This window comes from Arachis hypogaea, chromosome 5 (genome assembly GCF_003086295.3).
Source record: "Arachis hypogaea cultivar Tifrunner chromosome 5, arahy.Tifrunner.gnm2.J5K5, whole genome shotgun sequence".
NCBI classification, from domain to species: Eukaryota; Viridiplantae; Streptophyta; class Magnoliopsida; order Fabales; family Fabaceae; genus Arachis; species Arachis hypogaea.
Window position 1 is genome coordinate 99,182,121 of NC_092040.1, and position 15,758 is coordinate 99,197,878.

Genomic DNA, 15,758 nt, shown 5'->3' on the forward strand with positions numbered 1-15,758 from the left:
AACAAGACTAAATCTTTTTAAAAGGCCCAAGTATCTTGAATCTTTCACTTCATACACTTCTTACTCTCTTACCCACACTAAAATTGATTGCTCAAATTGAGCACTGTGTATCGACATTTCGCTCTGTCAAGTATATTTGAGAAAGCGTGTATACTTGTTAAGCACTGTGTATCTACACAAGTGTCTCAACTAGTCAACTGTTGGATGCAGTGTGCACAACCCAACAGTGGAAAGACATGTGTCTATTTGATGTAAAAAACAAAAATAAGTAACAATAAAATGGCCTATATGGTGGGAAAATACAGATATCCACAATAATAAGGAATAATGGGAGTGGGGAAGGAGAATGCACTATAACATAGTTACACTTACCCTGTGAACATTTAACTGTACCAATCAAGAAAGAGAACTGAAAATGTAAGCACAAATAGAAAAAGTATAAGAAATGTTCTGCTGCTGCTATTCCGCTGAATGGCTTGGGAAAGTTCTTTGTTGCCAAGTTCAACATTCTTAGTAGCTTCAACAGCCTGCAAAAGAGCAGCAGCAGCATATGACAACTGCACATATTGGATATCAAACAAGCAGCTACAAATAGATGGAAATTAGGATTACTTAGCGGGGTGTGCCTATAATGATTGCTACATAAACGAATTTTGTAGATTTTTTGCTTTAAATTTGAATCAAGAACTATTTTCTTTCCACTGTTATTATACTGTTATTATCCCCACCTTTGCCCTTAATTTCTTAGTGCTGCAAACCACCTAGTGTATGCAAGCTAAAATTTAACAAAACAGGAAAACAATACCTAAAACTTTTTAAGCAACATCGTGTAGATATTAAGTAACTAGTTAATCCAGGAAAAAAAAATGTGGTTGACTCTGATCATTGCTTGACAAAATATAAAGATAGGTACCTGTATTATATAACGACCACAAAGAAAATAGAGGCAAAAATCTGAGGTGACGAGCATGAATTATCTTACCTGCTCATACAGATGCTCAATTTGCTGAGCTTGTTGCAAAACGTGTGTAGATACGAGGTGATTTAATGCAGACATTTCCACCATCTTAGTTTCAGTTTCTTGAACTGTATCTAGAAGATTGGACAATTCCACCTACAGGCAAAGGAAAATTGGCAACATGTTGGTTATAATAATCAAATGCAGAGAGAATTAAGTCTTATACAAACTCTTAACAAAACAGAATTGAATCACCTGAAGTGCGCGTGTTTCATCATCCAATAGCTGTTGTTGGACTCTTAGAGGCTCATTGTGTAATTCACTGGGTTCTCCGAGCTCCACGTCATCTGATTTAGGGGTTTCTATAGAATCTTTCTTGGTTAGGCGATTAAGTTTTCTTCGTGGCATTGCTCGATTAATGGCCTCTTGGAAACGAACAGCTCTAAGCTTATCAAACTGAGCTGAAACTGAATGGAGTTTCTCACTTAAGATTAGAACCTAGAAAAGTAACCAATCAATTATTTGCAGCTAAAAAAAAAAAGAAAGAAAGAAACAACAACAACAGCTACATGGACCAAACGACACCATGCACCCTATCATATATCATGTCTACAGTGAAACAAAAATTAAAAAAAAAAAAAACAAACAGCCATCTCAAATCATGATAACTTTAGGAATTCAATATGATAAAATTATCAAGCATTGACTGTGTATAAAGGGACCATGATTTTCTCAGAGCCCATGTGAGGAAGCAGGAATCAGTGTTGAAATCTAGATTGTTCAGAAAAAGGAAAGCTTAAGTAGAGTCCAATTTTTTTCCAGTGGCTTATAGAGGAATACAATAGTAATAGTATTCCCCATGAATTAAGTAGTTCTAATCTGATGGTCTTATCACCAACATGGATAAATAGATAAATTTTCTTTTTCTTCTTTTTTTTCATCTAAGGTGATGGAAACTGATAGAATTGTGTAACCAACATATGTAACTAGTAATTGAATATTATCAGACAAGAACAAGTCCATACCACCCCATGTTTGTGGGCAATGGTGTCAGCATTAGCCTTTGACGTTGTGATGCCAAGCCATCCTTTTGATGTTTCCTCTTCTTGATTTATACTATTTTTGAGAACGTCAATTTGTTCCTGACAAGTTTTAACAAAAACACTAACCTGCACAAAAGTAATTATAAAATGAAAGCATAATAAAAAATTCTAAGCAACTTTTCGGGAATGCATCTCTAATTTCGATACAAAATATATAACACTTCGTATGATCCCTAAAGAGAGAAGGCTTAAAGGAAGGAATAATGATATGCATTATGCAAGTAGGTGAAGCAAACAAATCCATGGGCAGAAAATTGTGTTTAGTCAAATACTTAATACCACAAACATCAACCTAGTAAGAGACACATTCTACTTAGATAAATGTATAATGTAAATACGTTCAACAGTTCAAATTGAACTCAAGGCTTAATAATGAGCTCTGCTTATACATCGCTGTGAGAGAAATGTATAACACATCTGCAACAAAAGAACAGAAGATAAAAAACCAAGCACTATGCCCACCCTTTAACTTCTTACTAGTCTATGATAACCAACCAAATGGAAGTCAAGAAAAGAATACTAATGTGATCCAAACAGTAATCAAGGCATAAGATAATGCACACCTAAGGACCCCGATCTAGTAATAATTTACATTGACAAAGACACTGCATAGGAAAATAAACTTTTTATTCCTAATAAATGCCTGATAATAACGAACTTCTAAACTATATATCATCGTTAGAAAGTTGTAAAACATCAATGTCACTTAGTAATAAATATCAAATTACTTAGGTGCCAATTAATCAACAAAGCAGGACCAGTCAATACTTTCATTTTCTTCTTATGGGTGGAAAAAAAAAAAGAATTGAAGATGCTACAATAAGATCAAAACTAAAGTGTCAGAGAGCTTACTTCATGTTCAATACTATCTCGCTCCTTTTCAGTTGTGCGGTGCAAATCCATATAGTCCTTTCTATGCTTTGACAAAAATTCTTCTAGTTCTCCAATACTCTCGAGCTATATATATATATATATATATAGCCCAAAAAAAAAAAAAAACAACAAAAACAACACAAAATAGAAGAATTACTGGTTATCCGGTAACTGAAATTTAGGTCAAAATGGTCAATATCAAGCTGAGTATACCGTCTTCAGTGCAGCTTTTGAAAACGGCGACCTTTGTGGAGGTTTATGAATAATGAAAGATGCCATAACTGACGCCAACTTAGCCTACCAAATCACATTGCACAAGAAATGTCAACAACCAAATACAGACATAATATTCAAACTCAATCGAAATTGCCGTGATCCAACAAAGCTTAGTAAATTAGGTAAAAAAAAAAAAATTAAAATCGTAATGAGAAGTAATAAGGTGGAATTCGGAAGAGGGGAAAAAACGAATTGAGGTGGAAGTGAAGCTTATACCTCATCATACCCCAAAGATCGAGCACTGTGTCGAACAGCATCTTTGAAATCCTCGGTTCTGTCTCTTGCCCTTGCCATTGCTTAATACCCAAATCTGCTATAACAATGGCGGGGTTTAGAAAGCAAATTATCGCCAGAGGATCGATTGATACCTCAAATTCGTAACTGCTGAGATCGTATCGCAATAGGGCGAGATTTTGGTGGAAGAAGAAACGTGGTGATCGGTAATTTTGTGAAGAAGTGAATATGCAGGTGTAGAATACTCTGCAAAAACCTATGCTGGAGGGAGAAGAAAACGCGAAACGCAGCGTTTCGCAGCCCCCCCTTCTTCTACCTGTTTGGGCCTTAAGATGTTTTTAAGTTGCCAAAAATAAGCTAAAATCTAAAAAGATGTATACATCTTTTTTTGTGGTTAACTGATTAATTTGATAATTGATTTTTATCTTGAACCAGACTAAACCGTTGACTTTATCACCAGCAGAGTGATGTAGTTTCTTCAAGCGTTTTAAAACTCTAAAAAGTTGTAAAAAATTTCATTGATTAGAAGTATAGACTTAGTTAAATTGATTATTCATGTTAATTGTGAAAGTTGTAAAAATGATTTCTAGCCATTTTATTTGGTTTTATGACAGAGAATTCACCGGAGAAACTCATAAAGTTTCTAGCCATTTTGTTTAGTGATTTAGGTTTGGTTTAGTAAAGTTTTTTAAAGAGTATAATTATTTTGTTTTGTATTTAGTAAATTAAAAAATTTATGCATTTGTATTTGTAGTTTTTAAAAATTATGAGTGCTTTTAAAAATACTTAAGAAAAAGTTTTTTAAAATTGATTTGTGTTTAACTGTTTATAAAAATTAAAAAGTCTAATATAATCATATACATTAATTAATTCTAAATTTAATTTTTATGTTTATGTCTATTATAATATTTTTAAATTTTAAAAGTTATTTTATCTGACATAATTATTATTACTTATACTTATTAAAAGTCATTTTAATTTGATTTAGGCTAATTTGAGTAAACAATTTAATTAAGTTCTTCTGAGAAAAGGGTTTAAAACATAAAGATTTATATTAAAAACAGCTTATAAATAACTTATTTTGTATTTGTAAAGTTGTCATAGAAATATTTATTTTAAAATTGTTTAATAAATAAGAGTGATCAAATAGGTTTTGAAAATAAGAGAAGTCAATTTTATTTACTTTTTCAAAAACTCTTAAACGACTTTTTGAAAGGTTAAAAGTATATTTTAAAAATTATACTAAACACCATTAATATGACTTTTTCATAAGGCAAAAGCTTTAAAAAATAGCTCTTAAAACTTTTCAAATAGACACTTCATCATATTCAAAATGGTCCATAATGTGATAACTTTGTCTCCTTCCTTTTATACCTAGGAAACACAATTAACAAAAAAAAAAAACATTAAGTGAGTGATAATAGTAGTAAAGTTTAATTATTTTGTTAATTTATTTAGTTTTATTAAATTTGTAATTAGGTCATTATATATATATTTTTTCAATTGGGTTCTTACACTACTTTTAATTTTGTAATTAAATCTTTTTGTATTAAGAATGTTAAAATTAACAGATTATTATTCCCAAAAAATATGTAATCAAATGTTTAATTAGATTCTTAATTATGAATACTTTTAATTTATGAAAAAATATTTTGTTGATTTTAACATTTTTTATACTGGTAAGGACCTAATTAAAATTAATAAGTAGTATAGAGATTCAACTGAAAGAAAAAAAAAAACTATAAATGACCTAATTACAAATTTGATAAAATTATAGAGAGTAACAGAATAATTAAATCTAATAGTAATATAAAATCATTAATATGCACATTTTTTATTGCATGTGATTAAATTTAGGAGTGTACATAGATCGGGTGAAAACCGGATTTGTCTTAACTCAGATCCGACCTTAAATATATACCGGTTTATTTTTTTAGATCATAATTCGACCCTAGACTCGATGAAATCTAAACACTTTAAGGCCGAGTGAAAACTGAACCTTTAACAATAATTCAACAATAATCAAAAATTTCAGTAGCATTGAAACAAATAAGAAGTTCAGCAATAATCAAAACTAAGAACAAATAACCATCACTAAGGCTGCGTTGTGTTTATAGGGGGCGAAACACTGAGATAGGGACACAAAAATACAAAATTATATTTGACAGATTAGATATAGACAGAGATATTGTGTTTAGAGACATTGAATTAGTGTATTTTGTATCCATTATAACAAGAAGGACACAGAGACACTAACAAATGACACAACTTATTTTTTATTTTTTCTTTTATTATTCTTGTTAATTTTTTATAATTATATTTTTTATTATTATATTTTTCTGCTCAAATTTTTTAAATGAAAAAATGAGAATAAATTAAATTTTCATAATTTGATCTACTTTATCACCAAACAGAATGCAAAAATACTAAATTTTGTGTATCTATCTTTTATATCTTGTTCTTAGTGTCTTATCGTGTCCTGTTCTCAAAAGCAAATGTTGCCTAAGCAAACAAAATCAGTAATAATTAAAATTAAGAACAAATAACCATCATTAATAATCAGAAGTAAGAACAATAATCAAAATACTAATTAGAACAATAATAAAAATACTAACTAGAACAATAAACAAAAATCTTAATCAAGAGTTCTAATAATCAACATTCTTAAATTCATAACATTAATTATTTACCTAAACTTGAGAACAGAGGTAAGAGAAGAAAATAAGAAGATGACCACGGCCAGTAAAATAGAGGTGGTGGCTGATTGAGTTTTGTGGGAGCTTCTACTCGTGGTGGGACTGAGTTCTAGTGGTTGATTAATGGAGCAGAAAAGCGTCGTCGCATTGGTGTCGTTGTCGCTGAGAATGGTGAGAGACAAAGGGTGGCACTGTGCATGAGATGGGGGATGAGAGTGCGTGGCTGCATGCCGAGAGGAGAGGGGGTTTAGGTCAGGGCACTACGTGCTGAGAGAAGAAGGTGCGTGGTAAATTGGTGATGGCTTTGTGCGCTGCGTGAGTGATTGAGTGCATGTCCTAACTAATTACTCTAGCATTTGGAGAAGCAGGGGTGGACATGAGTTGGGTGAAGACGAGTTCGTCTTGACCCGGATCCGGCTCTAAATAATGATTGAGTCTATTTTTTAGACTTTTACTTGGCTCTAAACACAGTAAAATTATACTACTTTCGGATCACACTGAAATTGAGTCTAAACCGGTAAAATCTTAGTCTTGATAAATTCTATGTTAAAAAATTATGATGCACTTATTTATAAAGAAGAAAAAAAATATATGTATTACCGAGAAGTTGATATCCATATTTGAACTTGAATTTGTCCATAAATTTTAATTTCATGCTTCTTTGATCTATTTTCTAATTCAACAAGTGTGATTAAAAACAAAATAATAAGCTTATAATTAATATAACATAATATTAAAATTAAATATATACCTTTTTTAATCCCTTAGCATGTACATGGGTCGAGTAAAGTTGGGTTCATCCTAACCCGAATCCGAACCTAAATAATGACCGGATCTATTTTTGAAATCCTTATCCAACCCTATACCCAGTAAAATCATACCAAATTAGCCCCTAAAATGTTCGAGTCCAGACTGAATCTTCGCGTCGGACCGAATCATGTACACCCTTATGGTGAAGTACGAAACCTCACGGAGCCGAGCCGGATGACCCGAGATATAGCCCAATCCTAATTGAGGTATTCTTCCAGGTTTCGTTTTTTTTTTTCCGACCTTCCCAAAGTCATTTTGGGTCCGGGCCAATATGGCCCAAAATGCTTTGGGCTCGGTTCAAATCTTTGGATCAAACTAGATCATGTATACTTTTATGTGATTTTAGACTGTTGTTCTTTGCAATTTTGTGTCTATTTTTATTGTTATTTTTTATAAAATTTAATTCATTATATTTTGTATTGACATCTATTTTGTTATTATTAAACTTTTTACTTATAATTTAAATTTTTTGTTAATAAACATGACATTTGTTAAGATTATATACTTTAAAATCTTATAATTTAAGTCAACGAGCTATACCTCAAATAACATAATCTCTTTATATTCACTTAGAGAGGTCACAAATTTTAGTCTCCTTATTTTAAAAAAAAAAAATCTTATAATTTAAAACCGTTAGTCTTCTAATAGAAATTTGTATTTTCTATATTTAATACCTCGAGTATTTTTGGTCAAACTCTTAATTAATATACAAGATTTTTTAGAATCACCTTTGGATTTTGTTACTATTAAATTAACATTATCGTATGTTCAAAAAAAAAAAAAAAACTTGTGCAATGTTCAATGACATCAGTCATCTTACTAAGATCAATTTAATATAATTGTCTATTTAAACTAATATATTTGAATTTTTTAAATACATTAAAATTTATATATATCACCTAATTATCTGAATACATAAAGTTTCCTTTGTGAAAATCAATACATAAAATTTTTAATATATTGCTTTACTAAATTAGTATTTATTTTGAAATTCAAGCAGTAATTTTTAGAAGCAATTTTTATTTAACCTAAGTTAGGGAGTGTAAGTGTAGCTGATTTAAGTGATTCTCCCTTCTCTTAACTAAATGTTGATGGCTCAATTTCTATTTTGAGTCTACAATTTTTTTCTAATGGTTATATACAAATAAAAATGTTTGGAATTTTTTTATTCCTTAATTATCTCTTATCTTATTTTATAATTCTTAATTATCATTGAAAAAATTAATTAATATTTTATATAATAGATATATAATTATAGATGTTAAATATATAAAATTATAAATTTAAGTTAAAGAAGGTAATTTTAGTTTATTATTTCTAGATTCTAGCATTACCAATATACAAATTAATAAATGATTAATCATTGACTCACCCTGTTCACGTGTAAATACCAGGTGGTTGATAAAAAGGGAATACTGTCAAGGATTTGTGCAGAAAATAAACCAAATATATGTTTCCTTTTCTTAATCTTAAAAATCTGAAGAGTGTGAATCTTTGAATTAGTAGTGTCTGGTTTTTTCTTTTTCTGTCCCTTCTATTTGCTTCCTTTCATGCATTTTGTTCTTTGTTCACCTTTGCAATTGCATGCAATCACTTCCATCAGAGTCCCAAACAGCACAGTCCAACCTTTTCCATCATGCTAAGATCATTAGATTAAAAAAAAAGGGTAAGTAGATTCTTCACCTTCATGTCTGCATTGCATTTTAGTGTTTTAAAATAATAATTTATGGTTCTGTGATGAAATTCATGACATGGGTCTTGGAGGTTTCACATTCAGTTCACATTTCCCTTGAGAAAGGTTCAGTTTTTTCCTATTTTATCTTCAAATTCTGTGACTCACTGTGAGACAGGTTTTTGGTTTGAAATTTTGAGTGATTCTGGTCTTGAAGGAATGAAATGCAAGAGAGGAACAGAAGGAAATTTGAACATTATGAGGAGAATTAGAATAATTTATAGTGACCCATATGCAACAGATTGTTCAAGCGAAGAAGATGACAATTTTTTGAGCAATCACTATGAACAACATGGTCCTAAGAGATTCATCAGAGAAATCTTGGTTCCATGCATGCCAACCGAATCGTATGAAGTGGATGATGATGATTCTTTACAACAAGGTATCAGCATTGACAAAATCAAACCATGTCTTAACCTTTTGCGAAACCATAGGAGCCGGAGATCATCCAGCAAGTACAGAGGTGTTCAAAGAAGGAAATGGGGGAAGTATGTGGCAGAAATCCGAGACCCCATCCGAGGCGTGCGAGTGTGGCTTGGTACTTTCAATACGGAGGAAGAAGCTGCCATCGCTTATGAGAAGAAGAGAATTGAATTTGTGAACTCATTGCTGGCTTTGAGGAGAATGGTTGGTGTATTGGACTTAGAAGATGGCAATCAAGTGTTGTCTCATCCATCCCCAGCATCCGTGCTTGATGTCGCGGCGACAAGAGCATCATCTGATAATGATAGCAATGGTCCAGTTGTTGAAGGAAAGGACAATGTGGAAACAAGTGCTATTGAAGGTGTAATGGAACCTGTTCATGCGGAAGATCATCATTCATTTCAGCATTTGCTTGAGGAGTCAATTGTGCAATCACTGCTTGGGTATGAATTTGATAGTTTCTTGGTCAATGACAATGGTGGCTGTGCTATGTGGGATGTGAAAGATGGTGAAGGTAGCAGCACTCTTCCACATATTGAAACTGCTTTTGATGATTCAGAGTTGACTTGGTTTGATGAAACTCTGAATTTGTAATGTCTTTACAAACTTTGCTGTTATAAGAATTAAACTGGGAGCGGGAGCTAAAGTTGCAGAGAGTATCTCAGTACATATAGGCAAAACAAAATTTAGGCATATCTTTATATTGCTGAGGCTTTGCAGATCTATTTGTTTTACAATTTGTCATAAACAGTATAAATGAAACTTCAAATCTGTTTGATATTTTCTGTGTTGCAATTTGAATGAGAACCTTTAAGATCAGCTGTAGAGGAATTGAATGTATGCAATTTGACAATTTCAGCCCCTTTTTTCCTTCTCATTTCTCATGTTAATTTTGAAAAGACATGCTCAAAAGAGTAAAGAAAAAAAGTACTGTAGTTTGTTGTAAAGGAATAAAATAAAATAAAATGCAGAAAGCAAAAAATAAAAACTAAAGAGAAAAGAATAACTAGGAAGATGTGTCCAGTCAACAAATATTTTAGCAATTTTCCCACCCTTCAGGCAAAAATAAGAGAGGCTAATTAAGAACAAACCGTTTTAATCATAAGTTAATCATCCGGACCTTTCTACAGAGAAGGCGACACAAGCCATTATTTTATTTTATTTTTGAATTGCAAGAGCTAACAAAGTAGTGTTATAGGCCGTTCCATGAAACTTGAGCAAACAAAAGAAAAAAAATTACAAGAATGATGTGACTTAACAAAACTGATGTTTTTAACATAATATCAAGGAGTTGCAATGTAGGAAGGTTTAAACATTATGCCATAATTTGTATTGAATTGGAGTTCTACAATCATAGCTAAAAAAGGGTGATGAGGCCCTCAATTAGAATACTCTCTGAAACTCAACCAGTGCATACCTAGCCCTTTCACTATGCAGAAATTGCTTGAAGCATCTGAAAGCATTTGCATGCAACATCGGTGCTGGTGAGGAGGGTTTGCAGCTCGTTTGTGACATGATATTTACTTCCAATCATCAGGTGCAATTCACAATCCTACTTAATGATATGCTTCTTTGTGATGAAATAACTGTGCCGCGCAAGGGATGTCCGAGGAGGAAGAGAGCAGACATCAACTGTAGGATTTAACGAGATGCGCTGTAATAATGCTTTGGCTCCCTCAAGCTCCACCCTTGTTAATAAGCTTTTTAAGCTCGGATGGACCCCACATATCCAGGGAACGCCGAACGGTTAGAGTTGCAGATTGAAACAATCATGACACCGTCCCATTATTTGCAAAAGCTAATTCGCATACAAGAGCAAGGTGGTCACTTCCCCATTGCTGCACAGAAGCAGAGTTGATGTATGATGATGACAAATTCTGTGTGGAACAAAATATACAAAGAAGCCTCGTATTTAACTAACTACCTCGCTGGGGAGTCCTCCAGTTCTTCTAAGAATATCAATGGGCAAGGTTTCAAGAACTCTTACTGGAGTGAGTTCCTCCGAATGCCTATTTACCACTGGCATCAGTACTGAAAATTTGGTAAACGCAAATGATTTTGGGGGTTTAAAATGAAAAAAATATAATTACCAAATATAATCAACAGTTCCCATGAACTTGGAGTGGTATGATGTTGCCAAGGGCTCCCCAATATCATCTCTTGTACCATGGTTTCCCTGCAGCAGAAACTATGAGATTTACGCAAGATTAACTTCTAAATATCAGTTCCCAGAAACTGAAACATATCCGACAAAAAAAAGCTACTTGCTCCAAAGAGCATAATTAGCAGATTGAAACAATTTAAGAGAAATTAGATTAGAGACGGAAAAATGGCTGCCAGATTAAAACATAAAACAAGGGCACCATTCTGAGTACTGTCGAGCTAGAAGGTGCTGAAGATAAACATATTCAATTAAAATGACAATTTTTCCCCCCTGAAGAGCAGAAGTAGCAGACTGTAACAATTTTAGTTGGAAGAAACCCAAAAATATGATTGGCAGATTAAAACACCATACAGGAACACCACTGTAAGCACTGCGGAGGTTTAGATGATGCTGAAGATTGGTGACTCCAATTGCGCCAGCTGCAAGGTTTAGCTCTTCCATGGTCCATCCATGAAGAAATTGCCTTGAACGGGATATTGAAATGCTGCAACAGATATACACCCAAATAATTAATTAATGAATACATAACACTTGGATTACACGTTTTCGAACAATTATTCCAGCCCTATGGAATAATAAAGCGACAACTTATCATGAATTATTAGAGACTTAAATGATCCTGAATCTGATTTGTCACTTTATATGGAGGGGTTCGAAGATGAAGTCATGACTCATGATACATAGTACTTAAAATAAATGACTTTGTACAGACTCAAAACCAACCTCGCTTCATAACCAATCTGTGATCTGAAAACTCTGCTATTGGACTGTATTTCAAGTTGTCCGGACATATTTTTGCGATTATGCAATTGGATGTCTAGCTGCAGAAAATAAAGCAATAACTTAGTTAATAAAAATTCTAAACTCATTCGAAGCCATATATCTAGAACACATGCAGTTAACAAAAACAGTTCCCTCAATCCCATGCATAAACCAAAAGGCTAGGGCGCTAAGAAAGGAAAATTAAACACTAAATCAAATAACAGACTGCATTAAAAATAACAAGCTAAAATGCTTTAGATTATACCATGATTAGAATATGGCAAACTCACCTTGGAAGAAGCCAGGAATTCATATATTGCACTCTGAAAAACATGAGATTTAAACAAAAAGCAGTGATGAAGTAACAGCACATTTGACCCCTAATCAGAAATTGTTCAGCTTCTTAGTACAAAGCAAGATGTTACCTGTGGAAGACTATTTAAATCCCCAGCAATAATAACAGGGATACTACCCCATTCTTCTGATAACTTGTAAGCTTTATCAAGTAAAAGTCTGACCTATCCATCATGTAAAGTAGCAAAATTAACTGAATTAATAAAATAGATTAGAAAATTTAATCAACCCTAAACAACTAAATATGTTTCCTCCCTTTTGGTACAACCAGTGAAGCAGAATGATTTGCCGGCACATGCAAAATCAACATAATGCACCCTCACTACCTGGCCAAGTTTGATGTCTCCACGATTTGGGTTGAAGAGCACATGTATATTTCCTATTACAAATCTTTTTCTTTGGGTAGATGATGTCCTATAGAAGTAGATAAATTAGTTTCAAAATGGGAAGTATGAAAAGTGTGAGCATGTACATGACACTTCCATTTTTCTTTTCAAAATTTTCACTTAATACTAGCTTTGCAGCTTAAGATTAAGGCCACATGTTAACAAATTTTATATACTTTAATATCCATTCCATGATATTTAAATAAAATCCTCGTTAAATTGAAAGATTAATCAGTGACATCAAATAATTGTGTTTATATTACCCATAATCCATTTTCCCGAAGCCCAGGAGAAACTTACACTGTTGTTAGTCCAGATGTTTCGGATTCTGGTTTATCATTTCGTGCCTGCCAATTGCCAAATAATGAAATAAGAACTAATGTTATAAAACAAATTATCAAACTGAAATAAATGGCTTCATGTGTATAAAGAGCCTATAGTATACTAAGTAAAAAGAACTTAATGGGTCAAAATTTGCATTATCTGTCATAAATCTTTATTCTTCCCTTTTGCTTTTTTTCATGTTGAAGACTTGAAGTAATCTATCATAAATATTGTTAATCAGGATCATAGAGGAAAAACAAAATATAGACAAGAAACACAAAACTAGAGAAGAGAAAAAACCATAAATCTTTTAGAAAAATAGAAATTGATTCCTAATTACCTCCAAAACGCAAAGCTGAGCAACATTGTTACGGAGACCAAATCTTTGGAACTCTATATCTTCTTGATGCAAAAGAGTGAATCTGCAATTGCATTTCAAAATATACTGTATTTAGGCCAAATCTGGAACTCTCATTTTCAATTGCTATGTTCTATGATTGGGGTACGTCTTTGATCTGTCGGAATTTTGTCGCATAAAGGAATATTTAGAACAATCATCGGTCATCAGTGACTTAGTGTTAAAAACATCAGATACTGGAGAAATTAATGAGTCACAAAACTAAAATACTTAATCACTAAGCCAGTAATAGGTAATGGACACCCACAATTTGTCTTTCCAGAATAAAGCACAACCATCATGCGCATCCCCAGTGCGAGCCTGAAATGATCGATAAATGACAATAACAACCCATGTACAGAACTTGATCAAATATTTGGAAATTGGAATATTATGGGACAATTCAAATGTTTATACTACACACCTTATAAACACCTTTGAAGCCATTGTTTTGGAATAGATTATCCAGGTCATTGAAATGATCAACCTCCTGCAGGCAGTCATAGGAGTTGTGAGAAAATAATTCTTGATAATCTAATGGGATGCATGATATTAGCTTAAATTTCAAAATAAATACTAAACAAGGTAAAAGTTAAATTAAGATGATTATGTCGACTAGCATTAACTATAGTCATTTAGCAATGGCATGAAGTAACATGTATAAAAATATCACAGGTTTCACAAAAATATTTGTTACATGTAACCAATAGTTGTAGCTAATAAAAAGAATACATATGCTAAACAAGTGCTTTTCAAAGCTCAAAAGTATATCCTAAATGTAAAATGTCCACAAGTTACAAGAAGCTTATTAGTTGTGCTATGATATACATATATAAAATAAATCAGGGAAGGATTATCAAAATACCTGGAAACACAACACGCTTGCATTGTAGGTATTGATCTCTTCAAATATGAGCCTTTTCCGCCTCTCCCACTCCAAGAAACTACGTGGAGTATTCGCATACAAATCCAGATGCTTTGACGCATTTTCAACACCGAGTATGTTGTATGAAACTATAGTAACCTTATCTACAAATCAAATGAAAGAATTCTCAGATAAACACAATCCACTCTAAATCACAAACATTTTTAACAAATTGCAGAACAGAACATTAGTCGTTTCATCATTAATGTCAACAATAAAGCAAATACGATCATTCTCTAGATTCATAACAAGTTCAGTAAATTGCACAGACCAAAATATAGATCAAATTAAATTCATCATTATTTGTTTTCCTTTCACTTGAGGTCACAATATCAATGCATTAATCTAACACTAAAAGTTGTCAAACTTTTGCTACAATGGATAATAATCCTAACAAAACTCACTTTCTATATATACTAACATATTTGCAACCAACTATTGGTGAAAATTAAAGGCATAATTTCATGGGAGAAATAAAATTCAGAGAAACTGTTTCCCTCAACTATATTGATCCGTAACAATTCTGACCATTGCAGTTGGAACAATCTGCGGAAGAAAAAACCCATCTTCGGGAACACGCTCCGCGGCTGCTGCTGCCGCCGGATTTTCCAACTCTTCTCTTCTTTCTACGATTTTGGGACGAAGAACTAAAGGCTTGAAACCGGTTCAACCGGTGAGGTTTGTGGGTTCCGTTCGAAGTTTCCGACTTCGGCGCCAACCGGCGCCGTTTAAAGTGAGCATCTGATGGTCCCGAACGATGAGGTCTTCTCCACTTTAACCGGTAATCGGTGTTTGGATTTTCCGGTGGAGGTAGTCTGTCGTTGCGTCTGGCCATGTCGTCGGAGAAGTTGATGGCGGTGGAGCGTGCGGCGAATTAGGGTTCAGGGACGAGTCTTCGCTCCGGTGGTTGCTTTGGAGAAATTAGTCAAATTACCGAGACATTTATATCTTTGAATATTACAAATGGCCCCCCTCAAATATCAAATATTGCGTTTATCTCCGTATTATTTAACTAAAATATTTTTTTTTACATTTTACATACACATGTAAACTCAAAATTAAATTAAATTAAATTCAAGAAAGTACACATCTACAAATAAGAGATGTTTTAAATTTCGTATTCAAACTCAAAATTTTTAATTGAATTGAAATTAAAATCTTTATAACTTTATGTTTTTATTTATTCTTTTTTAGTCTAAAAATTATGGATTTTTTATTTTAATAAATAAATTAATTATAATAATTATTAAAATAAATAATTTAAAAAATATTTATCAAAACAAATACTTCTCTCTTATCTCATTTATACGGTAAACGAGATAAATTTGTATATATCTCGTT

At 32.6% G+C, this 15,758-nt stretch overlaps 3 protein-coding genes across 3 annotated transcripts; 1 reads left to right on the plus strand and 2 right to left on the minus strand.

Moving 5' to 3' along the window:
* Positions 1-265: 265 nt before the first annotated feature.
* LOC112802208 (syntaxin-81) lies at positions 266-3,905 on the minus strand. The gene is made up of 7 exons (XM_025845313.3): positions 3,427-3,905; positions 3,148-3,231; positions 2,914-3,018; positions 1,984-2,127; positions 1,214-1,456; positions 983-1,114; positions 266-527 (listed from the first exon to the last, which is right to left on the minus strand). The coding sequence occupies exons 1-7, from the start codon at positions 3,502-3,504 to the stop codon at positions 384-386; spliced, it is 930 nt and encodes a 309-aa protein (XP_025701098.1). The 5' UTR covers positions 3,505-3,905; the 3' UTR covers positions 266-383.
* A 4,796-nt stretch (positions 3,906-8,701) lies between these two features.
* Positions 8,702-9,699, plus strand: LOC112803847 (ethylene-responsive transcription factor ERF119). The gene is made up of 2 exons (XM_072196051.1): positions 8,702-8,714; positions 8,801-9,699. The coding sequence occupies exons 1-2, from the start codon at positions 8,702-8,704 to the stop codon at positions 9,697-9,699; spliced, it is 912 nt and encodes a 303-aa protein (XP_072052152.1).
* A 527-nt stretch (positions 9,700-10,226) lies between these two features.
* Positions 10,227-15,401, minus strand: LOC112802207 (carbon catabolite repressor protein 4 homolog 5). The gene is made up of 14 exons (XM_025845312.2): positions 14,946-15,401; positions 14,358-14,521; positions 13,917-13,982; positions 13,761-13,813; positions 13,436-13,517; positions 13,072-13,118; positions 12,712-12,799; positions 12,457-12,549; positions 12,322-12,354; positions 11,993-12,090; positions 11,621-11,753; positions 11,196-11,281; positions 11,030-11,114; positions 10,227-10,943 (listed from the first exon to the last, which is right to left on the minus strand). The coding sequence occupies exons 1-14, from the start codon at positions 15,250-15,252 to the stop codon at positions 10,875-10,877; spliced, it is 1,404 nt and encodes a 467-aa protein (XP_025701097.1). The 5' UTR covers positions 15,253-15,401; the 3' UTR covers positions 10,227-10,874.
* Between the last annotated feature and the right edge of the window lie 357 nt (positions 15,402-15,758).

What these genes read in the sequence shown, in the direction of transcription:
- LOC112802208 (XM_025845313.3), bottom strand. Translation starts at nt 3,504, where the DNA reads ATGGCAAGGGCAAGAGACAGAACCGAGGATTTCAAAGATGCTGTTCGA. An exon ending in CAAAAGCTGCACTGAAGACG is followed by an intron (nt 3,019 to 3,147) that starts GTATACTCAGCT and finishes ATATATATATAG; the next exon opens with CTCGAGAGTATTGGAGAACT. An exon ending in TTGCCCACAAACATGGGGTG is followed by an intron (nt 1,457 to 1,983) that starts GTATGGACTTGT and finishes TTACTTTTCTAG; the next exon opens with GTTCTAATCTTAAGTGAGAA.
- LOC112802207 (XM_025845312.2), bottom strand. Translation starts at nt 15,252, where the DNA reads ATGGCCAGACGCAACGACAGACTACCTCCACCGGAAAATCCAAACACC. An exon ending in ACATCTGGACTAACAACAGT is followed by an intron (nt 12,800 to 13,071) that starts GTAAGTTTCTCC and finishes CTACTTCTATAG; the next exon opens with GACATCATCTACCCAAAGAA. An exon ending in AATTCCTGGCTTCTTCCAAG is followed by an intron (nt 12,091 to 12,321) that starts GTGAGTTTGCCA and finishes TATTTTCTGCAG; the next exon opens with CTAGACATCCAATTGCATAA.